The 24,919-nt window shown below is 39.7% G+C and overlaps 1 protein-coding gene across 3 annotated transcripts in view; it reads right to left on the reverse strand.

The window, feature by feature from the left end:
• Positions 1-24,919, reverse strand: part of TMEM39A (transmembrane protein 39A) — a 42,203-nt gene that overhangs the window by 2,033 nt on the left and 15,251 nt on the right. Inside the window, exons 3-9 of one of the 3 annotated variants that reach the window (XR_008374896.1) lie at positions 24,378-24,600; positions 16,496-16,579; positions 8,829-8,983; positions 4,708-5,056; positions 3,734-3,921; positions 2,699-2,879; positions 1,704-1,824 (exon numbers count right to left, since the gene is read on the reverse strand). Coding sequence is in view for 2 of the 3 variants with exons in the window: in XM_053564795.1 (XP_053420770.1) it covers positions 1,704-1,824; positions 3,734-3,921; positions 4,708-5,056; positions 8,829-8,983; positions 16,496-16,579; positions 24,378-24,600 (1,120 nt within the window). In the remaining variant the exon portion in view is untranslated. Of the gene's footprint in view, positions 1-1,703; positions 1,825-2,698; positions 2,880-3,733; positions 3,922-4,707; positions 5,057-8,828; positions 8,984-16,495; positions 16,580-24,377; positions 24,601-24,919 lie in introns of those variants that run through there. The other 2 variants (XM_053564795.1, XM_053564796.1) reach the window with 2 other exon arrangements.

Raw genomic sequence — 24,919 nt, forward strand, 5'->3', positions numbered from 1 at the left:
AATCATTTTCAAATACATAAATGCTGAAATTCCTGGAATCATACAGAGATTTTCATTCAGAAGGCTGGGACCCAAGCCCCAAATCATTGTTTTTAAAGAGTGGGCCAGGTGATTTTTATGTAGATAGCCACCTCCATGTGTCATGCATATCAGGAATAAGCTAACATGCCTAATCTTTCTTCTATAGATTTCACCTGATTCTTCACCTGTCCAGTGTTGGCAAGGAAAATAATTATTTTTCAAGCAGAAAATTCTAATGAAATACTTGGCTATTAGAGGTAGGTTTCAAGGGGACTGCGAGGATCAACAAAAGTCCTTAATGACCTAGAGAATTCAGTTGGCTGAATTAAATATTCTATGTAGAAATCAACTGCTTATGTAGTTGTTACTTAAGTCCATTCTTCCACCTTAAGAAAATTCCACTGGAGTCAAAGAGATGCTTATAGCTTTCTCATTCAAGAGCCTTTCCCTCCCCATATTCCTCCTAATGCCCACCTTCCCTTGCTATGGCATTTATTATTATTACTGGGAAGCATCACAAGTTCCCAGTATTTAACTGAAAGGTCCCTTAGTGACAAAAACCTGCAGACCCAGAAAGTCCATGTATCCTCACAATGAACTGGGAGAGACAGAGGGAGAAAAGGATGCAAGTGTCTCAAAAAAAGATGTCCAATTCTTTTTTTAGAAAATGATTTCCATTTAAAGGCAATGCACTGCACTATGGACCCTGAACGTGTACCTTCTCTTCCCCACTCCCATTAGTCTGTTGGCCTTTCTTTTCTTTTCTTTTTTTGAGACAGAGTCTCACTGTGTCACCCTCGGTAGAGGGCCATGGTGTCGCTGCTCACGGCAACCTCCAATTCTTGGGCTTAAGCGATTCTCTTGCCTCAGCCTCCCAAGTAGCTGGGACTACAGGCGCCTGCCACAACGCCCAGCTATTTTTTGTTATAGTTGTCATTGTTGTTTAGCAGGCCTGGGCCGGGTTTGAACCCATCAGCCCCGGTGTATGTGGCCTGCGCCCTAACCACTGAGCATGGGCGCTGAGCCTGGCCTTTCTTTTATAAGTAAATACTTCTGCCTCCAGAATTTCTGGAAAACTAAAGACCATAAACCAACACATAAGTTCAAATGGGACAGAAGCCGGATTTAGTAGGTACCTATTGCTTTTTCCTTTTCTAACTTTTAAGCCCTTTTTCCTTTTCATCCAGGTAAAAGGCCACAGATCAGGGTATTTCCCTGTCTTCCAAAGGGAAGGTTAAGGTATTTTAAGGAGATAATATTTATAACAAATGCCAAAAAGTAAAGCCACACTATTACTATATTAAATATCACTTAAGGACACAGACACACTATATGCCTTAAGATACCCCTAAACCAAAGTACTACAAAATAAAAACTGTAAGATAAAAAACAAAGTCTTAGATAATTGCCTACTTATTTCACATAATACTAGATTCAACAAATTCCAATGTAACTAAATGAATCAGTCAAGCTACTGAAACTGGAATAACAATGTATGACCTTTTAACTGCCTTTCAGAAGACATTTCCAAAGGACAGGGGCCACTGTTATAGTACTAGCAATAATTGTTATGAATTACTTTCCTAATATGTGCCATACTCTGTGCTAGGTGCATACACACACACTGGCCTCCTAACACTTACCCCTATGCTTATGTTTGAAAATAAATAAGCGGTACTTGCATAAAAGCGGGCATGGGATACATCTGAAGGCACTGCCACGTTGTAAGGCCCCATGGCTCTATATAAACATCTGCTGTGCCGCACCAGCACCCCTTGAGGCCATATTGTATTTTCTGACCAACTAAGGGAAAAAGAAATGCAGTGTTAGCATATTGTCAATTACAGATAAGATAGTTCTGGCAAGACCAGCTATATTTCTACGAATGGACTGAGTACTCAAGGCTTCATCTGTCTGAATTCTGAAAATATAGTAATTCCATGATCAAACTGGAAATAGTTAAGAAACAATTTGTTATTATAACTTTATTACTATATAGTATAGAGGCTACAAAACGATGTAGTTAACTCAGTGTTGAAGACTTTAGAGACTTAGAAGAATAAGCAAATATAAATGCATGTGTAAGGCATCTAATGAGCCAGAAAATAGAGTGTAAGTAGGCGGACTGTCATCGTCATCTCAGGTAAGCAGAGTCTACTGGTGGAAATGCAAAAGGGAACACACAGAAGAGAAAACTGATGGCAATAAGAGTAGTGGAGAAATTAAAACACTGTCAAACTAGCAGGACATGTGCTGCAGAATTATATCCCCAAAAGCAACAGAAAATCAGTTTGCTTATTAGAGTTCAAACACCACACAAATGTGAGAAGATAAGACAGTAGAACACAGAGAAACACAACATATAAACAGACTTTTCTTTTTACCACTTTCTTGATCTATTTTTACAGAGGTTTCTCTAGGGAAAAGAAGTTAAGGAAGAAGCAGTTTCATTCTTTCCAGCATCAACGTAATGAAGCTGGGGTGGGGTTGGGGATCTTCAGGTTAAGCTTAAAAAAAAAAATAAGTGAATTCGTTTCTTCCTCATTTTGAAAAGGTTAGTTTCCTAGGGTAAGAACTGGGACAGCAGTTTAGATATGTTAAAAAAAAAAAAAAAAATTCTAGCACCCTGAAGCTTTCCCAGTTCAGAAAATGTTCCACCGGCCTTGCTCACACTTACCAGCATCAAAGTGATGATACACCTCATGGCCATGTGCCATCAGTAGCCTGAAGATGTACAGTACTAGTACTGTGGATTGTATTTTCAATTTTTATTGAAATCTGTCCTTTGCCCACAGTCGGGTTTCTTTTCAGCCTGGCCCAATCTCTTTCAGTTCCTGGGCTTGAAGGCCTGTGCTAATCTGTATCAGACATCAAGGCAGATAATTGTAGGGAGAACTCTGAGGGGAAGAGGGGAAGGGAAGGTCACCTCAATCTCTCCCACTTAATTAGGAAAAAATTTCTAGGAGATGAAATTTGTGAAACGTTCAAATTATAAAAGGGGAGAAGATGAAGATGTTCAGGTCTGAGAGCAAAATATGATGACAGGCTCAGAAGTGAAAAAACAAAAAGGTTCTAAAGTTAGCTCCTGCATAACAGGCCATGCAGAGAAATGACAAATAAGGGGATATAATGAGAAGGATACTTTGAGAGAACTCACAGTCAGAGACAGTTTTCATTTATATATGGGAGAAGCAGGGAAATATTCAGTAAGAAAAGAAAAAAATAGCAAAAAGTATAGGCAAGGAAAATTACTAGAACAAATCTGCATGTATTAGAAAAAAAAATGAGAGAAGCAAATTCCAGCTGTCTAAGTATAAGATGAGTTGCTAGCAACTATTTAGCTGTGGAAAAGAAGATGAGAAAACAAATATTAAAGTGTTCTAAAAAGAATTCAAAATATATCAAGACTCTCTAAAGTTGGGCAAAGGGGTAAGACTTAAAGAGAATTCCAAGGTACAGCTTGGGAGACAATTATATACTCTAAAGTGACTGGGCAGCTGAAAAGTAGAAGGCATTTAAGGAAGTGCTGGGGGTGGTGGTGGAAATGAGTTAATATCCCCTGTGTTCGGTTTAGCATGATGACAAGCATCCATGTAGACAAAAACTAAAAATTAAATGTTCAGCCAAGAACAAGAATGACATAAAGAGCAAATAAACATGATCAGCAGCATGTAGAAAAGTGTTACGTGATTTTACCCTCTATCCTACTCACATGTGCTGTGGAGCATTGCTGTAGGACCCATGTTCAAGCTTCTGCCACTTGCCCAGGTGAGCAGCTGATTTATGCAGCAAGTCACAGTATTTGGATGGCAGCAGTTGCGTGGTGAGCATGACAAAAGCATTGATCCATACCATAATGAGGTGTTCACATGACCAGCGCATATCATAGTACTGGGTACTCTGGAAGAAATCAGAAGAGACAGAAATGATCTGTGCACTGGCAAACAGAGGCAGGAATGGGTGCGTGTACATATGCCCTGCAGACAAATGCCACACTGAGTCACACATGCACTGGTTGTCCTCCTGTCCGTGCAGAAAGTTCAAGAGCAGAGTCCTCCAAAATCCTTCAACCTGACTCTCTGGCTGTACGAGTTAGGGCTGGGAGGGAGAGGCAATTATATTTTAAGTGTTTCCTTTCTAGAAGAACTGAGTGCTCTCTGAAGGGCCACTCCGGCTGCAGAAGTATTTCTGAATGGGTGAAAGAGGAAGGGAACTAAAATGTCCCAAAAGATTTTGGGCCCAAGTGACATCCAGATCATTTTTCTTTTCTATTGAAGTAAACTGAAGTTTAGATAAAGGTTAGTTTAAATTCAAGGAAATTCCCGATAAGCATGTCGAGATTAACCATAGCAAGCTGAATTCTTTTGAAACCTTGGTCTTTTTAAGCTATCGCATACTGATTCTATTACAAGTATGTTTTTATTTTCCCCAGAAAATAAAAAAAATTTTAATAAGGAAAGAAAAGAAAAAATGGGGGAGGGGAGGGACCACCACGGGTGCATCACATATACGGAAATACCTATCCGCCAACCAGGAGCGGTATTAGTGCACTCCAGATGCAGCCGAACTCCACCATCCAGGCTGCCAAAGGGGAGACAGAGAAAAGGGGGATTAAACAAGAAATACCCAGTGTATATAATTCACACATAAATCCCGGAGGCACATAAAAGCAAGATAACCACTTACCTTCACAAAACACAGGGGGAGAAATGCAACATAGTAGGCACTGAAGAGGGAGTTGAAGAGAACTTCTTTGATTCTGTGGTTGAAATCTGCTTTTAGACATTCTACTTCATTGCGAATGAGGTCTGGAGACAAGGGACAGCTGTGGGTGGGGATGGGCGTGGCATTATTAAATTGCTCTTTTAGAGACTCCAGCAATAAGGAGAGAAAGTCTTTGGATTTGGCCAAGCCACCCACAGTTGAGGAACCTTCCTCTACCGCCTGGTGCTGGACCATATAGTTATAGTCTGTGAGAAGAAGATGAGCTCTACTATCTTGATGAAAACAGCAGAGGGGAACATAAACACCAAACCTGTAAAACAAGTTGAATACAAAAATGAGAACCTACATACCACTTAAGATCAAATCTTATAACTATGTCAATAAAACGGTCCACTAGAATAGACTTAACTCAAACTCTTGGACTCAAGCTATCCCTCCTGCCTCACCCTTCCAAGTAGCTGGGACTATAGGTACCCACCACAATGCCCGGCTACATTTTCTATTGTTTTTTTTTTTGCTCTTGCTCAGGCTGATCTCGAACTCCTGAGTCAAGGACTCCAACCCGCTTGGCCTCCTAGTGCTAGGAATACAGGTGTGAGCCACTACATCCAGCCTTAAAAAGTTTCCAATTGACTTTTCCCAGATCCATCAGAGAAATCCCTGTTTATGGTAGCTATAGCCTTAACAATATGTATGTCTTAAATAGTAAGACCTGAAAGTGAAAATTACTACTTGATCTGTGGGCTGCAAAATGGATAGTGTATTATTTAGCATGAAAAAGTATTAATCTTGGACATCTCTATTAGAGCCTTTGGGTGACTAGTTGCATTTATTAGTGAGTAGTATAATATATTGAAAGGAAATATTTTTTTCTGAGCATTAGGTCCCAACAGTAGTCTTGAAATATTCGGTAAAATTATGCTATAAAGAGCCGTGCTATCTTTCGAAGCTTTGTTGTTGTTCCATTTATAGAGCACAGGCAAAGTAGATTTAACATAATTATTAAGGGATTGAGGAATTTTAGGTCACCAGCTGCATTAGCCCCTAGTAAGAGTCAGTCAATATCCTTTGAAGCTAAGCCTTGACTTCTCCTCTCTAGCTAAGAAAGTCTTAGATGGCATCTTCTTCCAATATACGTTTGTTTCATATCCATTAAAAATCTACTGTTCAATTAATGATCTTAGTTAGATCTTCTGGATAACTTGCTTCACCTTGTACTTTGTTATGGGACAGCTTCTTTCCTTAAACCTCGTGAGCCAACCTCTGCTAGCTTTAGACTTTTCTTCTACAGCTATGGTTCTCAACCTTCCTAATGCCAAGGCCCTTTAATACAGTTCCTGTGGGTCACGACCCACAGGTTGAGAACTGCTGTTCTATAACTTTCTCGCCTCTTTTAGCCTTCACAGAATTGAAGAAAAATAGGACCTTGCTCTGGATTAGGCTTTGACTTAAGGAAATGTTGTGGATGGTTTGATGTCCCATCCAAACCACTCAAATTTTCTGTATACTAGCAAAAAGGCTCCTTCTGTTTCTTGACATTCATGTGTACACTGGAGTAGTATTTTTAATTTCCTTCAAGAACACTTTCTTTCGTTCACAACTTGGCTAACTGTTTGGCCCACCTGGGCTTTTGATATGCTTTCTACACCAAATTTAATCATGTCTAGCTTTGCATGTAAAGTGAGCACATGCTGCTGGGAAAACGGTGCTGACAGACTTGCTTGTTGTGGGGTTGCCACAAACATTTAGTTTGTAAAAGAACACCTGTGAAGCACAATAAAACAAAGTGCAATAAAATGAGGCATGCCTATATTTATCTTTTTTAGTTTTTACAAGAATGTACAGACAGTATGACTCTATTTACGTAAAGTTTAGAACAGCCAAACTAACCTGTGGCAGAAAATAATCCAGTGGTCACCTCTGGGGAGATAAATGTAGGGGTTTGATGGAAAAGTGGAATGAAGAAATCTTCTGAAGTAGTGGTAATATTCTATATCTTGACAGAGGTTTAAGTTAAACAGATATGTTTACATTTATGAAAACTCAACCAATTTACACAGGATTTGTGAATTTTATTGCTTATGAATTTTAATCTCAAAAGAAAAAACTATTGACAAATATCAAGCTCTAGTTAATGCATATGCTGAATTATTTGGAGGAAGTAAACCAATGTCTGAAATTTAACTTTGAAATGTACCAAAAATAAGATGGACTGATAGATAGAGGGATAGATGATGGATAGACAAAAATATGTATTAAGCAATTATAATAAAACACTAATAGGAAGAATCCAGGTGGCGATGACACTGGTGTTTGGTGTAATCAACCTTGTTGAGTGTTTATAAATTCTCATAATAAAATGTTGGTTAAGGCCAGGTGTGTTAGCTCATGCCTATGGAGGCTGGTGGGAGGACTGCTTGAGCTCTGAAGTTCAAGACCAGCTTGAGCAAGAAGGAGACCCTGACTCTACTAAAAACAGAAAAATTGACTAAGCATCATGGCCCACACCTATAGTCTCTCAGCTACTCAGGAAGCTGAAGCAAGAGGATCACTTGAGCCTAGGAGTTTGAGGTTGCAGTGAGCTATGATAATGTCACTGTATTCTACCTGGGATGACAAGAGGGAGACTCTGCCTCCAAAAAAAAAAAAAAAGAAAAAGTTGGTAAAAATAATTTTTTATATATATGTCTACAAGGCTTGAATAGGGAAGGCACTCAGTAGTCCCCCCCATCCTCAAGGAATACATTCTAATACCCCCCAACAGATGCCGAAACCATGGACAGTATTAAACCCTACATACACTATGCTTTTTCCTATACTATACTCATATATACACACCTATGATAAAATTTAATTTAAAAATTAGGTACAGCGAGAGATTAACAATAAACTAATATAAAATAGACCAATTTGGGGGTCTGCGACTGTACCTCAAGCAGCTAAGGCGCCAGCCACATACATCAGAGCTGGCGGGTTCGAATCCAGCCAGGGCCTGCCAACAACAAACCACTACAACCAAAAAATAGCCAGGTGTTGTAGTGGGCGCCTGTAGTCCCAGCTGCTTGGGAGGCGGAGGCAAGAGAATCACTTAAGCTCCGGAGTTGGAGGTTGCTATGAGCTGTGATGTCACGGCACTCTACCCAGGGCGACAGTTTGAGGCTCTGTCTCAAATAAATAAATAAATAAATAAATAAATAGATAGATAGATAACAATGCTAACAATATATACTGTTCACAATTTCATGGACAGATTTATTCTTACCATAAATCTTAACCACATCAGCAAGATTTTTTGTCTTTACTTATTGAGTTCTTTTATCTTTGGAAGTACTTTTCACAGCCTCTTTGGCATATCTGAATTACCAGCATCACTAATCTTGCACTTTGAGGCAAGATTAAGTAAATAAAGGTTAATTGAACATAAGTGTAGTTATATGGTGACAGACAATCTGATAACTAAGTTAGTTACTAAGTGACTAATAGGCAGGAAGCATGAGCAACATGAATATGCTTGACACATGATTCCCATACCAGGTGGCACAAAGTGGGACGGCAAGAGATTTCATTATGCAACTCAGAGAACGACGTACAATTTAAAACTTCCATTTCAGACTTTGGATGATTTGGGTAACTGAAACCATGGAAAGTAAAACAGTGGACAAGGGGGACTACTGTACCGTACTTCCGTTACACGAACTCAAAGATCAAAGTAACATGACCAACCAAACTAACATCCAAGGGTTAAGGCTGAGCCAGTCCAACTAAAATTAACCGCCATTTGCTCTAACACCGGTAGTACCAGGAGCCTTTAATTGGTGAATAGAGATAATTAAAATATTCTCCATTGATAAAATAGCAATATACTCCAGGTTTCCTTGGACACTTCTGGTTGATGCCTGTTATTCTAACTATACCTCAGTTCAGGAAACAAAATACATGACTACCACACCCACAGGTTTTCCAATTATGTTAACTCTTGGTTTATATTTGAAGAATTTCATTTCTTCTTTTATAGTATCAGGTGCACAACCCAAATAACTTCTGAACATGTAGTGATAAAACGATAAAACTGGAGTACTCACGGGTAGCCAAGGAAAAGGAGATTGAGGACCGAATGGCTTCGAAAGAGATTGACGAGGGTCCAACAAAGTACCCATCCACACAAAGTGAGTAGTACCAAGCGGGCTGATATCAGAACCATGTAGTGAATCATTGATGCTGCACCTGCCTTAGTAGCCTGGAAGTTTGCAAGTACCAAAAGGAAAATTTTATAAATAATTTCATTCAAAATTAATATAACTCCCTCATAGAACTCAAATTACACCTCCCATTTGATCCTGCAATCCCCCTAGGAGGCATCTACCCAGAAGAAAAAGAAAATCATTTTATCATAAGGATATTTGCACTAAACTGTTTATCACAGGTCAATTTACAATTGCCAAAATGTGGAAACAACCTAAATGCCCACCAACCCAGGAATAGATTAACAAGCTGTGGTATATGTATACCATGGAATACTTTTCAGCCATTAAAAAAGATGGAGACTTTACATCTTTTATATTAACCTGGATGGAGTTGGGATGAATTCTTCTTAGTAAACTATGAGAAGAATGGAAAAGCAAGAATCCAATGTACTCAATTCTAATATGAAGCCAGTAGATGATCTAATACACGCCCACATAAGTGAAAAACTCAAAGCAATTCAAGGTGGGGGGAGGAGAAACAAAGGAGCAGGAAGTGGGGAGGAGGGAGAAGGATGGGTGTACTCCCACTTAATGGGCACAATGTTAGGGTGTATGGCACACCTCTTGGGGGTAGAACACAATTATAAGAGGGACTTTACCTAACAAATGCAAACATTGTAACCTAATTCTTTGTACCCTCAATTATCCTGAAACAATAATTTTAAAAAAGAACCAAGTATATTTTGTAAACAAAAAAAAATTTTTTTAAAGTAATACAACTTAAAGGACTTAAGTTTAGTGAAGCTAAAATGTGTCTAAAAAAATGAAAAAGGAGCCAGCACAGTGGTTCACGCCTATAATCTTACAACTATGGGAGGCCAAGGTGGGTGGATTGATTGCCTGAGCTCACAGGTTAGAGACCAGTCTGAGCCAGAGCAAGATCTCATCTCTAAGAATAGCCGGGTATTGTGGTGGGCTCCTGTAGTCCCAGCTACTCAGGACACTGAGGCAAGAGAATTGCTTGAGCCCAAGAGTTTGAGATTGCTGTTAGCTATGATGCCATGGCATTCTACTGAGAGCAGCAAAGTGAGACTGTTTCAAAAAATAAATAAATGAATAAATAAATACCTGATAAATAAATAAATAAATGCCCCATTCCATTTTACCTCCCTAAATAGTAACTTCTCCAGACACAGTTAATCATTTCCTCATTGTACCCCCACAGCGCCTTATAACCTCCTTAAGTTTTTACATATCACCTCATTTGTTTACAGAGGGGCTTCTCAAAGTATGGTTCATGGACCACACTCATCTTGGGCTGCTTATTAAAGATGCAAATTCTTAACAACTTTCTCTCCAGAGGTAGGGAACAAAATCTTTTTTTTTTTTTTTTTTTTTGCAGTTTTTTTTGCCCGGGGCTGGGATTGAACCCACCCCTCCGGTATATGGGGCCAGCACTCTACTCCTTTGAGCCACAGATGCTGCCCCAAAATCTTGAGTTAAAAAACTTGATTTTAACAACCTACTAGGCAATTTTTATGTACATAAAAAGAGGGAGAGGGCAGCACCTATGGCTTAAAGTGATAGGGCGCCAGCCCCATATGCTGGAGGTGGCGGGTTCAAACCCAGCCCCAGCCAAAAACCGCAAAAAAAAAAAAATAAATAAGGGAGAACTACCAGTTTATCTGTCTTACTTCCCACCAGACTGTAAGAGTCTCAACAGCAGCAATAATATTTATGTTTTTATTTGAACCCTCACCTGTAATGTATTTGCTAATTAATGTTTAATATGTTACTGAAATTTAAGAAAAATCATATCTTCTTTGACAGAACCCTACATAAATGTTTCTTTGTTAACTTTTGTAAACATAGAAATAATGAATGATCACTTCTAATTCTTTATATGACAGCTGTTCAAATATTCTTCTTTAATCCCAAATCTTTAAAACTGACCAGTATGGTAAGTACTTGTCAAAAATTGAAGTTGTGCAGGCAGCACCTGTGGCTCAAAGGAGTAGGGCACCAGCCCCATATGCCAGAGGTGGCAGGTTCAAACCCAGCCCCAGCCAAAAACTGCAAGAAAAAAAAAACAAAACTGAAGTTGTGCAATGCCATTTTTTTTTTTTTTTGGAGACAGAGTCTCACTCTGACACCCTTGGTAGAGTGCTGTGGCATCACAGCTCAAACTCCTGGGCTCAAGCAATCTTCTTGCCTCAGCCTCCAGAGTAGCTAGGACTATAGGTGCCCACTACAATACCTGTCTTTTTTTTTTTTTTTTTTTTTTTAGAGACAGGGTGTCACTCTTGCTTAGGCTGATCTTGAATCCCTGAGCTCAAGCAATCCACCCGCTCAGGCTCCCACAGTGCTAGGATTAAAGGTGTGATCCACTACACCCAACCTGTAAAGCCATTTTCTTTCAAAAATGAACTAGGAAGGACAAGCAAAATGTAGGGGGAAAACAGTGGATGCCTGTAACCTCTACAACAGCAGTATCAGAACTCAGAAAGAGGAAGTAAGTTCCCTGCAACCAACAGTACATGGGTGGGGATAACTCACTTCTCAGGTCCCTCCTACACACCCATTTCTTAGTTGACAGAATGTATTACACAGTGTACACAATGATAAATGCAATGTATTGTACTGTGTATTATATGTACTACACGGAAGTAATATACACAGTATATTTATTACTTAAAATGCAAAGAAGCAATCGAATTAATAATATAATAAACCGCTTAAGGGCGGCGCCTGTGGCTCAGTCGGTAAGGCGCCGGCCCCATATACCGAGGGTGGTGGGTTCAAACCCGGCCCCGGCCAAACTGCAACCAAAAAATAGCCGGGCGTTGTGGCGGGCGCCTGTAGTCCCAGCTACTCGGGAGGCTGAGGCAAGAGAATCGCTTAAGCCCAGGAGTTGGAGGTTGCTGTGAGCTGTGTGAGGCCACGGCACTCTACCGAGGGCCATAAAGTGAGACTCTGTCTCTACAAAAAAAAAAAAAAAAAAATAAACCGCTTAAGCCTCAAACTGTGGAGAGGGCTCAAGCTATTCTCAGCCATAGGAGGGCACATAGTTTTCTTATCACTCCCCTGATAAATAAACCATGCCAATCTACCTCACAAGTCAGAGCCTATGGAAATTATTTCAGTCACTAGAGTTACCCGATCACCTCCAATCTCAAAAGTTCAGGGTTAGAAACAAAAATGATTGCTTCTGCTCAATATCATCAGAGCATTAGAGCTTGAATTTATTAACTTTGCCCTATTCCTGAACCCAGGGTCTTAACCATTGACCTTTAGGGGACAGACTCTTCACCAGGTTCTAGGGACACAGTGGTAAACAAAACCCTTGTCTTTGTGAAGCTGCCCAACTAGGAAAAGCACATAGTAAACTTAGATTTAGACAATTATCTTTACAATTATGATGAGAGCTAAGACAGAAGTAGGCTGCTATGGAGAGCAAATAACAAGATACCCCAACCTAGAAAGAGCTTCCTTTAAGAAGTGGCATTTAAGCTGAGACCTAAAAGACAAGCAAGAGTTAGCTAGTTGAAGAGAAGAAAAATAGGGTGGTATCCGTGGTTCGGTGAGTGAGGCGCTGGCCCCATATACTGAGGGTGGAGGATTCAAGCCCAGCGCCGGCCAAACTGCAACAAAAAAATAGCCAGATGTTGTGGCGGGCGCCTGTGGTCCCAGCTACTAGGGAGGCTGAGGCAAGAGGATCGCCTAAGCCCAAGAGCTGGAGGTTGCTGTGAGCTGTGACAACACAGCACTCTACCTAGGGTGACAAAGTGAGACTCTATCTCTAAAAATATATGTATATAATCTTTATATGGAAATAAAGATTAGAAGGGAATATACCAAAATGTGGTCCTCAATAAGACTGTAATTTTTTAATTTTCTGCTTTCTATTTTAGTGTTTTCCAAATTTTTTTTTGCAATAAAAGGCACTACTATTCTATTTAGAAAAACAACTGTAAAAAAGGGAGTGTTTCAGTGTGGTAAACAAATAGTTGCATTTATTTCTGGTCTTGTAGGCCAAGTATAGAAGCAAAGCTGGTCTGGAAGTGAATAAACAGAATACTGAGTAGAGAGGTACTCTCTAAACAGTATTTAGCTTTTAGAATTAATAACCTCCACCCTTTCCGTAAATATGATTGGTCCTTCTCAGGGTAGGAATCCTTTCTGTGATACAAGCAAAAACAGAAGGCAAACATTTTAATGGATGGAAGGAAAGATGATTTATGATGGGTTTTATCCATCTAATTTATATATTTTAAGGAGACAGTCATTATACAGCTTCTTAAAATTTTCGGGTAGGTAGCATCAGTCCAAATACAAAAGTGTAACTGTTTAAAGTGAAAGGCTTTCCACCTGCTGCTTCTATCTCACACCGCCAACTAAGTAACCTGGTATTAGTTTATATGTCCTTCTAGAGACAATTTATTCATATAAAAGAAAATATATTTTGTTCCCTCCATTTGCCTTATTTTAAACACTGTTCTGTACCTTGCTTTTTCATATTTTTATTATCTTAAAAGTTGGCCGGGTGCAGTGGCTCATGCTTGTAATCCAGCACTCTGGGAGGCCAAGGCAGGTGAATTGCCTGAGCCAGGAGTTCAAGACCAGCCTGACTAAGAAGCAAGACTCTATCTCTACTAAAAAAAAATAAAAAAACTAACCACACATTGTGGCAGGTACCTGTAGTCCTAGCTACTTGGGAGGCTGTGGCAAGAGGATTGCTCAAGTCCAGAATTTAAGGTTGCTGTGAGCTATGACACCACAGCACTCTACCCAGGGCAACAGAGTGAGACCGTCTCAAAAAAAAAAAAAAAAAGGAAGAAAAAGAAAACCAACTTGGAGGTCACTACATAAATGCTTTTTCATCTTTTTTAATGACTATGTGCTTGCTATGCCATTATGTAGATGGACCCTAATTATTTAAACATTCTGTTACTGGCAGTGCCTGTAGCTCAGTGGGTAGGGTACCGGCCACATACACAGAGGCTGGCAGGTTCGAATCCACCCTGGGCCAGCTAAAAAAACAATGACAATTTCAACAACAACAAAAAAATAGCCGGGCATTGTGGCAGACACCTGTAGTCCCAGCTACTTGGGAAGCTGAGGCAAGAGAAGCGCTTAAGCCCGAGAGTTTGAGGTTGCTGTGAGCTGTGACTCCATGACACTTTACCCAGGCCAACAGCTTGAGACTTTTGTCTCCAAAAATAAACTAATTAATTAATTGAATTTAAAAAAAACCACATTCTGTTACTAATGGACATTAAGTTATAGTTTTAAGCCTTTGATTAAAATATCTACTCAAATTTAACTTAAATATTCTGTTCCCAGTAATTGCAAGACCTTTAGAAAATAGCTAATATACTCTCCAACTAAGGCTGTGTAAAAGCTGCTTAACTATTGTTAAGCCATTGAAATTGCCTTTGCAGCAACAGGGTAGAAACCTCAGTGACAAAGAATTTATACACTAAATGGACATAATGATTTTTTTTTTCTTTTGAGACAGAGTTTCACTATATTGCCCTGGGTAGAGTGCCGTGGCATCACACCTCATAGCAACCTCTAACTCTTGGGCTTAAGCGATTCTCTTGCCTTAGCCTCCCAAGTACCTGGGACTACAGGCGCCCAGCACAATGCCCGGCTATTTTGTTGTTGTTGTTGAGGTTGTCATCATTGTTGTTTAGCTGGCCCGGGCCGGGTTCGAACCCGTCAGCCTCGGTGTATGGGGCCGTCACCGTAACCACTGTGCTACAAGTGCCCAGCCTGGACATACTAATTTAAAATACACAAGAAGCATTTCTTGGCTCAGTGTCTGTAGTTCAGCGGCTAGGGTGCCAGTCACATACAACAGAGCTGGCGGGTTCGAATCCAGCCCAGGCCCGTCAAATGACAATGACAACTACAACCAACAGCCGGGTGTTGTGGCGGGCACCTGTAGTCCCAGCTATTTGGGAGGCTGAGTCAAGAGAATCGCTGAAGCCCAAGAGTTTGAGGTTGCTGTGAGCTATGACTCCACAGCACTCTACCAAGGGTGACAGCTTGAGACTTTGTCTCAAAGAAAAAAAAAAAAAGAAGCATTTCTAAGTAACTGAAGGGATGAAACAAAATCATTCCCTGTTCTAAGAGATGTAAACCTAAGACTCCACTGAGATCCTCTAAAGAAAGAACACACTTTCTCAATATATCCAAAAATAAGCTTCTATTTTCAGTACCAAAATAAAGAACCTGAAAGAAAAGGTTATAAAAATAGCCTTTCTGGGTGGCACCTGTGGCTCAAAGGAGTAGGGCGCCAGCCCCATATGCTGGAGGTGGCGGGTTCGAACCCAGCCCTGGCCAAAAAAAAAAAAAAAACAAAAAAAACCAAAAAACAGCTTTTCCCATTGGGAAAAGCAAACAATCTTACAAACAGGGTCTTCCAGTTGACTTCAAATGGCTTTCAGATCATGATTTAACATCTCTAATTACTCTGTGCTTGCAGAGATAAGTTTTCTGAAAATCAGAGCTTATGTACAAAAGGACTTTCCATGTTTGTAATGTTATGTAAGAAAAAAGTTGACTCTCAATAATCTGATCCTAAAATTATATAAAATATATGTGATTTTTAAAATATCTAAGATTATGACCATTTAAAATTTTATACTGGATCATAAATTACAAGATTAATATTATTCGCTACTTTAGCTAACTTGACATTTTTGGTTTTGTAATCATTTTGGGCACAAGATAACAAAATCTTAAGAAAGCACATTTTTTTCATATTGGCATTTACAAATATATATAAAAATTATACCACTGGCCATCTCTAACAACTTTTAATTTTAAAAAGATCATTTTAAGCTGGGTATTGTGGTATGCACCTGTAATCCCAGCTACTCTAAAGACTAACGTGAGGGGACCCTTCAGCTCAAGAGTTTGAGACCAGCCTAGACAACAGAGTGAGACCCTATCTCTAATAAATAAACCAATGAATGAATGCATGACCATGAACAATACAAGATCATTTTAATGTTCCAATTCTTTCCTCTTCTACCCACTAAACTTAGGTAGGTTCTAATCCTATACACATTTTGACATTGCCTTTTTAAAAATTCTAAGTTTTAATAAACTCAAACAAATATTTCTTGCGAACACACTCTATAAATGGTATATAAACAATATTAAGTGAAAGTTACCTAAAAGTGAATGTTTTAGATGCAACTGTACCCATGCAGATGACTCTTCATGGTAATGGTTATCTGACATTCATCCCATTTTTAAAGAACTATTAAAATTTTCAAAAGTGTACTGAAAAACCTGGAAGCTAACAGTAAGTTCCTACTTGACAAAGGAGATTTCCAATAGTTCTTTTGAGTTATTTCACACTTGAATTTTAAATATATTGCAGGAACCTTTTTAAAAGTACTGGTAGAACTTGCATGGGAGTAAAGAAATTAATTTACAGTTTTATTACAATTATATTTGGATGTTTCACGCTTTCAAACTGAACTCAATCTAGTAACTAATTCTAGCTAGTAACTAATTCAAGTGATAGCATATAGTGAATGAGCTGTTACCTCTGAGATGAGGGCCCATACAAGCCTCCTTGCAAGCATCACTGTGATGAATGCTGCCAGGTGATAATCAATGAGATGAAAATTCTATAAGAGAAACAAATAACTACATCAGAAAGAAATATACTGTATATCCAGCTGGGACTACTACATCACAGAGGTTTACCCCTCAAAAGATCTTCCATAGATCCCTTTACCCTTAGTAACTACGGGAATTTGACAGATCATGAAGAGACTACCTACCTTCTCCCTCTCCATTCATGACAAATTGCTTTAACTTTCCAAACACTATTTTAAACTATCTGGAATGTACTCTTCTCTTTGGGTTAATAAGCAGTAACCTACAGAATTATAGCAAGAATAATTCATATAAAATGCCATATTTACAATAGCCAAATTCAATGGATCAGCTGGGATTCCCAGTCTTCAGAAGTTACTGTTGTTGGTCTCTTCATGCAAGCTTATGTTAACCTAACTCGGCATCTACTAAACTCTCTCCTAGTTAGTACATCAATTATATTCATTTAGCCTTTCTTCCTAACTTGATTTAGAATTATCCCTTATATCTGATCTTTTCTTCCTTTATAGAAGAAAAGGTAATAAATAGCATTACCTAGATGCTATCTATGGTTTCTTCTAGTCCTAAAGCTGTATACATGTATATAAATGTGGTAAAAAGCAAAATGAAAAGTCTTTAGCAACAACATTCCAGGAACCAACAAAATTGGTATGCATTTTCGCTTTGATGATCAAAAGATCTTTAGGTTTCCACAATTCCTTCCAGAATGAAAAGTTGAATTTCATGATAAATTCAACAAATATGTACCCCGCACCCACAATGTGCCAGGTACTCTTCTTTACTATTTTTTTTTTTTTTCAGACAAGAGTCTCGAGCTGTCACCCTGGGTAGAATGCCGCAGTATCATAGCTCACAGCAACCTCAAACTCTTGGGCTGAACCAATTCTCTTACCTCAGCCTCCCAAGTAACTGGGACTACAGTGCCTGCCACAACGCTGTGCTATTTTTTCATTGCAGTTGTCATTGTTGTTTTAGCTGGCCTGGGCCACGTTCGAACCCGCCAGCCTTGGTGTATTTGGCCAGCGCCCTACCCACTGAGCTACAGGCACAGCCCTCAGATATTCTTCTTAACACTAAGGACACAATGCTTAAGAGGATAGCCAAGTTCCTGCTGTTCTGGTCTTCCTCTCTATTATAGCATGAGAAGGGAAGCGAATGGGAGAGATGACTAGATGTTTCTTCTACCATTATAGTCACATTTAACTGAGCACTAACCCTTAGCCAACTAAAGATTCATTTTCCAGCCTTCCTCACAAAAACTACCCCTAGATGTGTGGAAATTGTGATTTGCCTAACTTCCTGAAAGAAGGAGCTCTTTCTCCTTTCCTCCTCTTTCCTGCCAGCCAGATGCAATGATAGAATTGCAGCAGCTGCAATTTTGGAGAAAGCATATTGGGGATACTGACACACTGGCATTATATCACCCACCTAGACCATTCATTTAATAGGAAATAAGCTTCTGTTTTGTTTTAGTCATCCTGTTACAACAGCCAGAAGGGTGTAGGGAGGTAATGACTGATAAGTAAGATTTTTTTTCTAATGGGAAGTCATAGGAGTATTTTAGGAAAAGAGTACCACAGTCCTATTTGTACTTTAAAATGACTACTCTGGCTGCTGGATGCAACTTATATCGTAGTGGGATAAGATCTGTTAAAAAGTCATAGCTTGTAATTCAGGTGAGAAATGATAAATGATTGAACAGAGACAGTAACAATGGAAATGGAATAAAAGTGGCCAAATTTCAACTACATTTAGAAGTAGAGCAGCCACAATAACAAGAGAATGATTTGCCACTACTCAGAACATTTCCTTTTCTCTAAGTAGTTTATATTTGCTAATAATATCCATCCTCCTGAAGTTTGGAGACTTCTCTCTACTCATCCTATTCCTTCAAAATAATGCATGTGATTCTAGACTGCTAGCTAATGTCTGGGTCTTATTTATGCATCCTCAACCCATCTAAGAACTAAGAAATTTTTTAAAAATTTATTTTTATTTGTTTTTTTTTTTTTTTTGAGACAGAGTTTCACTTTGTCACCCGTGGTAGAGAGCATCACAGCTCACAGGAACCTCAAACTCCTGGGCTCAAGTGATCCTCTTGTCTCAGCCTCCCAAGTACCTGGGACTCGAGGCACCTACAACACCGACTATTTTTCTCTTTTTTTTTGCAGTTTTTGGCCAGGGCCAGGTTTGAATCTGCCACCTCCGGTATACGGGGCCGGCGCCCTACTCCTTTGAGCCACAGGCACCACCCGGCTATTTTTTTTTTTTTTTTTGAGACAGGGTCTCACTTTTGCTCAGGATGGTCTTGAACTCCTAAGCTCAAGGAATCTGCCCATCTCAGCCTCCTAGAGTACTAGGAATATAGGCATAAGCCATACCTAGCCCCTAAGAACACTTTTTAAATTAAAAGATTTAAGTACCTAGCTTTTCTGCAACTGGTTTGCTGCCAGAACACAGGCACTATGAAAACTGCCCATACGGGGGGAAAGCAGAAAGAGGGACGGAGGGAGGGGGGTGGGGCCTTGGTGTGTGTCACACTTTATGGGGGCAAGACATGATTGCAAGAGGGACTTTACCTAACAATTGCAATCAGTGTAACCTGGCTTATTGTACCCTCAATGAATCCCCAACAATAAAAAAAAAAAAAAAAAGAAAGAAAACTGCCCATACAATCCAAAATGGAAAAAGAAAAGACTCCTATCAACATGGTCATCACCGGACACATAGATTTGGGCAAATCCACCACTACTAGTCTTTTCATCTACAAATGTTGTAGCACTGACAAGTAAACCATTGAAAATTTTGAGAAGACTGCTGAGATGGGGAAGGGCTCCTTCAAGTATGCCTGGGTCTTGGATAAACTCAAGGCTGAGTGTGAGCATGGTATCACCATTGATACTTCCCTGTGGAAATTTGAGACCAGCAAATATTATGTGACTATCACTGATGCCCCAGGACACAGAAACTTTATCAAAAACATGATTTCAGGTATATCTCAGGCTGACTGTGCTGTCCTGATTGTTGCTGCTGCTGTTGGTGAATATGAAGCTGGTATATCAAGGAATGGGTAGACCCGAGACCCGTGAGCAAGCCCTTCTGGCTTACACACCGGGTGTGAAACAACTAATTGTTGGTGTTAACAAAATGGATTCCGGGTGGCACCTGTGGCTCAAGGAGTAGGGCGCCGGTCCCATATGCTGGAGGTGGCGGGTTCAAAACCAGCCCCGGCCAAAAACCACAAAAAAAAAAAAAAAGAAAACAAAACAAAATGGATTCCGCTGAGTGGCCCTACAGCCAGAAGAGATACGAGGGAATTGTTAAAGAAGTCTGGACCTACATTAAGAAAATTGGTTAAAACCCCGACACAGTAGCATTCGTGCCAATTTCTGGCTGGAATGATGACAACATGTTGGAGCCAAGTGCTAACATGCCTTGGTTCAAGGGATGGAAAGTCAATGGAAGTACCTAGCCATACCGGAAGTATGGCAATGCCAGTGGAATCATGCTGCTTGAAGGTCTGGATTGCATTCTGCCACCAGCTCGGCCAACTAACAAGCCCTTGCATCTGCCTCTGCAGGATGTCTACAAAATTGGTGGTGTTGGTACTGTCCCTGTGAGCCAAGTGGAGACTAGTGTTCTCAAATCAGGCATGCTGGTCACCTTTGCTCCAGTTAATGTTACAACTGAAATAAAGTCTTGGAATGCACCATGAAGCTTTGAGTGAAGCTCTTCCAGGGGACAATGAGGGCTTCAGTGTCAATAATGTGTCTGTCAAACACTGGTGGCAACGTTGCTGGTGACAGCAAAAGTGACCCACCAATGTAAGTAACTGGCTTTGCTGCCCAGGTGATTATCCTGAACCATCCAGCCAAATTAGTCCTGGCTATACTCCTTTACTGGATTGTCACAAAGCTCACATTGCCTGCAAGTTTGCTGAGCTGAAGGAAAAGACTGATTGTCGCTCTGGTAAAAAGCTAGATGGCCCTAAATTCCTGAAATCTGGAAAGCCGCCATCATTGATATGGTGCCTGGCAAACCCGTATGAGTTAAGAGCTTCTTAGACCATCCTCCTCTGGGTCATTTTGCTATTCATGACATGAGACAGACAGTTGCTGTGGGTGTCATGAAAACAGTGGACAAGATGCTGCTGGAGCTGGCAAGGTCACCGAGTCTGCCCAGAAATCTCAGAAGGCTAAAGGAATACTGTCTCCCCAGTCTTAGATCAGTGGTAGAAGAAGGGACTCAGAACTGTTTGTTTCAATTGGCCATTTAAGTTTAATAGTAAAAGACTGGTTAATGATAACAATGCATCGTTAAACCTTCAGAAGGAAAGAAGAATGTTTTGTGGACTGTTTCTTTTTGAGTGCAAGTTTTAAGTTTTTAGTTTTTAAAATCAGTACTTTTTAATGGAAACAACTTGACCAAAAATCTGTCACAGAATTCTGAGACCTATTAAAACAAAGATTAATAAGGAAAAAAAAGATTTAAGTACCTAATATATTTTTTTGTTAGGCAAATTTTGTCATATTTAAAATCAATAAAAACTGGTAATCTCTTTATAATTAATTTTTATAAATGAGGATATTTGATTAGTCAAAGCCCTCCACTTCTAACTTTTCTGAATTCACCACTTACAGCTTTTATACTTCTTAGGGTTAAGACTCACTAGCTATTATGTGACAGCTACAACAATACTTCACATATCTTGGTGTCCATGTTTTCTTTTAAATAATTATTAAGATTTTGAAATAGAAAAAGGAAAAACCTAATATATAAATCTGACAAATTTCTGGGCCAGACACTCATAATAGATGAAAACTTAACAGAGAGATCATACCTTTGGGACTTAAGTCTCTTCTACAGCTTCCCAATCAAGTAACAAACCACCTTCCATGCTCAACATCTTTAGTGATGGCAAATAACCAGGTCTCTGGCAGCCCATTCCATCTTTGGACAGCTTGCTGATTCAGGATCCTTTCAGATTCATGGGCTAAAATCTTTAGCTTTTTGTTAGCAAAGATCATGTGTAGCTTGGCTTCGCGTGGTTACGGCGCCAGCCATATGCGCCAAGGCAGGTGGGTTCAAATCCGGCCCCGGCCAGTTAAACAATAACAACTGCAACAAAAAAATAGCCAGGCGTTGTGGCGGGTGCCTGTAGTCGCAGCTACTTGGTGGGCTGAGGCAAGAGAATCGCTTGAGCCCAAGAGTTTGAGGTTACTGTGAGCTGTGACACCACAGCACTCTACCAAAGGCCACGGAGTGAGACTCTGTCTCCAAAAAAAAAAAAAAAAAGGGCAGCAGATTAAGTGAGCCAGGCCACACTATGTGCTCCTTAAGTGTGCTTTCCTCTAAAAATGACATTTCCAGACTTTCTTGTAGCTAAGATTCTACATATGATTTAGGTTCTGCCAACCACAGGGACCACAAGTAAAGAGTTCAGAACTGACTGAAGAATGTGTGTGTTGGGAGGGCTAAAAAGCATCCATTTCTGATGGTATGAATGAGAGCTAGAGTCAGCAGCTATAGCAGCAGGTCCTGGATCATAACAGGCACACTGGCCCCCTATGTTTTAAGGCAACGTTTGTAGGTGATTTTTTTTTTAAGAACTCTAGTAGAAAATGATACACTGAAGGGCAGCCCTAGTGGCTCAGTGAGTAAGGCACCGCCCCATATACCGAGGGTGGCGGGTTTGAACCTGGTCCCGGCCAAACTGCAACAAAAAAATAGCTAGGCGTTGTGGTGGGCACATGTAGTCCCAACTACTTGAGAGGCTGAGGCAAAAGAATCGCCTAAGCGCAAGAGCTGGAGGTTGCTGTGAGCTGTGATGCCACAGCACTCTACTGAGGGCGACAAAGTGAGACTCTGTCTCTAAAAAAAAAGAAAAAAACAAAATGATACACCAGGAGAAGTGCTCTTTGATTAGCCTAAAGATTTAACAAATGAGAAGTTTCCAGGGGGGTGTCAAACAAATTGGAAATTTTATAATGAACTATCCAACAAGCACTTATGTACTAAATATATAAAGTAAAGCATAGTAGATTAGTCTGCAATTGAGCACTCACTTTGCTACTATGTGATTTTTGAGCTAGTTTATAGGTCTCACATCCCTTATTTATAAAATGGGAGTCCCTACCTATTTTTATAAAGAGTAAATGAGATAATGCTTATAAAGATACTAAATATTTTAATAACTGTTTGCCTTGGACACCGTTAAGATAGTGAGGTTCTTACTGATAGAGCTACACAGCCAAAGAAACCTTAAAGATCATTTAATCTGGGCCAGACACTGTGGCTCACACCTGTAATCTGGGAGGCTGAGGTAGGTGGATTGCCTGAGCTCAAGAGTTCAAGACCAAAGAGAAATAAATAAAAAAAAAAAAAGAGTTCAAGACCAGGCTGAGCAAGAGCAAGACGCCATCTCTACAAATAGCTGGGAATTATGGCGGGTGCCTGAAGTCCCAGCTACTTGGGAGTCTGAGGCAAGAGTATCAAGTATCACTTGTGCCCAAGAGTTTGAGTTTGCTGTGAGCTATGACGCCACAGCACTCTACCAAAGGGCGACAAAGAGAAACTCTGTCTTGAGGGTTAAAAAAGATCATTTAATCTAACTTCTCCCTTTTATGAAGTATAGTTCATATACATAATAAACTCATAATTCAGGTAAGAAAAAATACTATTTTAAAAAGTCATACAAATTGGCATTAAATTACTTCAGTTCTTAAATACAGAAAGTGATACTCTCATCACATGATATTAAATAGATGGATGGTCGCTATAGGAAGAAAATTCTTAATAGTTAATTTTGGGAACAACCAAGTTATAGAAGTATTTTTTAAACAAATTTCATGTTTGCTTTGTATGCGTACCAGGCCAGGGAGGTTTTCTAATCTTTTATTAGTCTCAAGTACATATACATACACATAAACTACCCATGACAATAGTCTTTTTTCTCCTGGACCATACTGCTGTCAAATCATCTGACTAGCCTTACTGATATTGGATATACCCATCTATGGTGGGCCCTCTCTGCATCATGATTATCATAGCTCTCTAAAATGAAAAGGCAGAAAAAACCTACAATATATTTTTATATACTTCAACAGAGATAGCTATTTCCTGTCTCAATTTCATTTATTTAAATAAAACCCAATTTTATTCAGGTTAACAATGCACCCAGCTAAAGAACAATTACTTTCTAGACATCCTTGCAGTTAGGAATGGACATGTGTAGAAATGATATGAGGTTGGCCCAAAAGAAACTTTCCGTTATATTTTCCTAAACTATTCTCTCTTTCTGGCTAACAGGGCTAGACACTGTTGGAAGACAAGCAGAGTCCCCATTAGCTTGAATGACCACATGGAAGAACAGCTGCCTCCCTGCCCCCCGACCACTGCCGCAGACTACTGAGTGTTGGAAGAATTAAATAATTTGGGGTTTATTTGTTATAGAAGGTACCATCATCCTAATCCAGCCACTAGAAGGGTAGAGTTACTAGAATTTAATCATATTGACACATATATTTACAACAAACTTAACACGGCTAAATATCAAAAACTTTCTGATATTATAATAAATTATTTAAATGTTTTCTAAATTTTTCGTTTCTATTTGTACTTTCTCTGGTAGACTTATACCTTAGCAATCTTATCATGAAACTTTATTTCTGAAAGTAATCTGTGGTCTAATAGAAAAACATTTTATTAGAAGAAAAACTGTTAAGAAAAATAATTTCTACATGAAGACTTTCCAGCTAGATTCTTCATCAGCATGAAGAACCTGAAGGCCTACCTAGTAAGACTTACCAGAGAAGTACAAGAAGCAGGATGATTGTAAGGATACCACCACACTGTTTTATAGATGTTAATGTACTGGATGAACAGAGCAACCAATAGGTAGATGAAAAACAGAAATTCGAAGAGCAGGCTCCCATCCACAGGCAAGTCGGGAATCTGGCAATGACGAACGGGACCTGGAGTAATTAAGGCTGTGATAGGTGGGACTGGAAGGCCAACAGCACTACCATTCCTGAAAGAGAAAACCATGGTTAATTCAATGGTGACACCCTTCAGTGTCACAGAGCATAAAGGGCCCCTACTGCCTCCTCCACCTACCCTTTAACTGTTGTCTTTCTCTAAGACTCCATCCTGGGATCCTCATGTCTTCTCTCTCCACACTCTCTCAGTGATCTAAGAAGTAGCCATAGCTTCCTTTATCTCCTACATGCTAAAGACTACAATTTCTTTCCACAGAGCTCACTGCTAAGTTTTAGACTCATGCTATCTAACTCCACCCTAGCAGACATCTGTGCTTTTCCTCCTATAGTCCTGAACCTAGTTTATGACCC

This window comes from Nycticebus coucang, chromosome 16 (genome assembly GCF_027406575.1).
Source record: "Nycticebus coucang isolate mNycCou1 chromosome 16, mNycCou1.pri, whole genome shotgun sequence".
Lineage (NCBI taxonomy): Eukaryota > Metazoa > Chordata > Mammalia > Primates > Lorisidae > Nycticebus > Nycticebus coucang.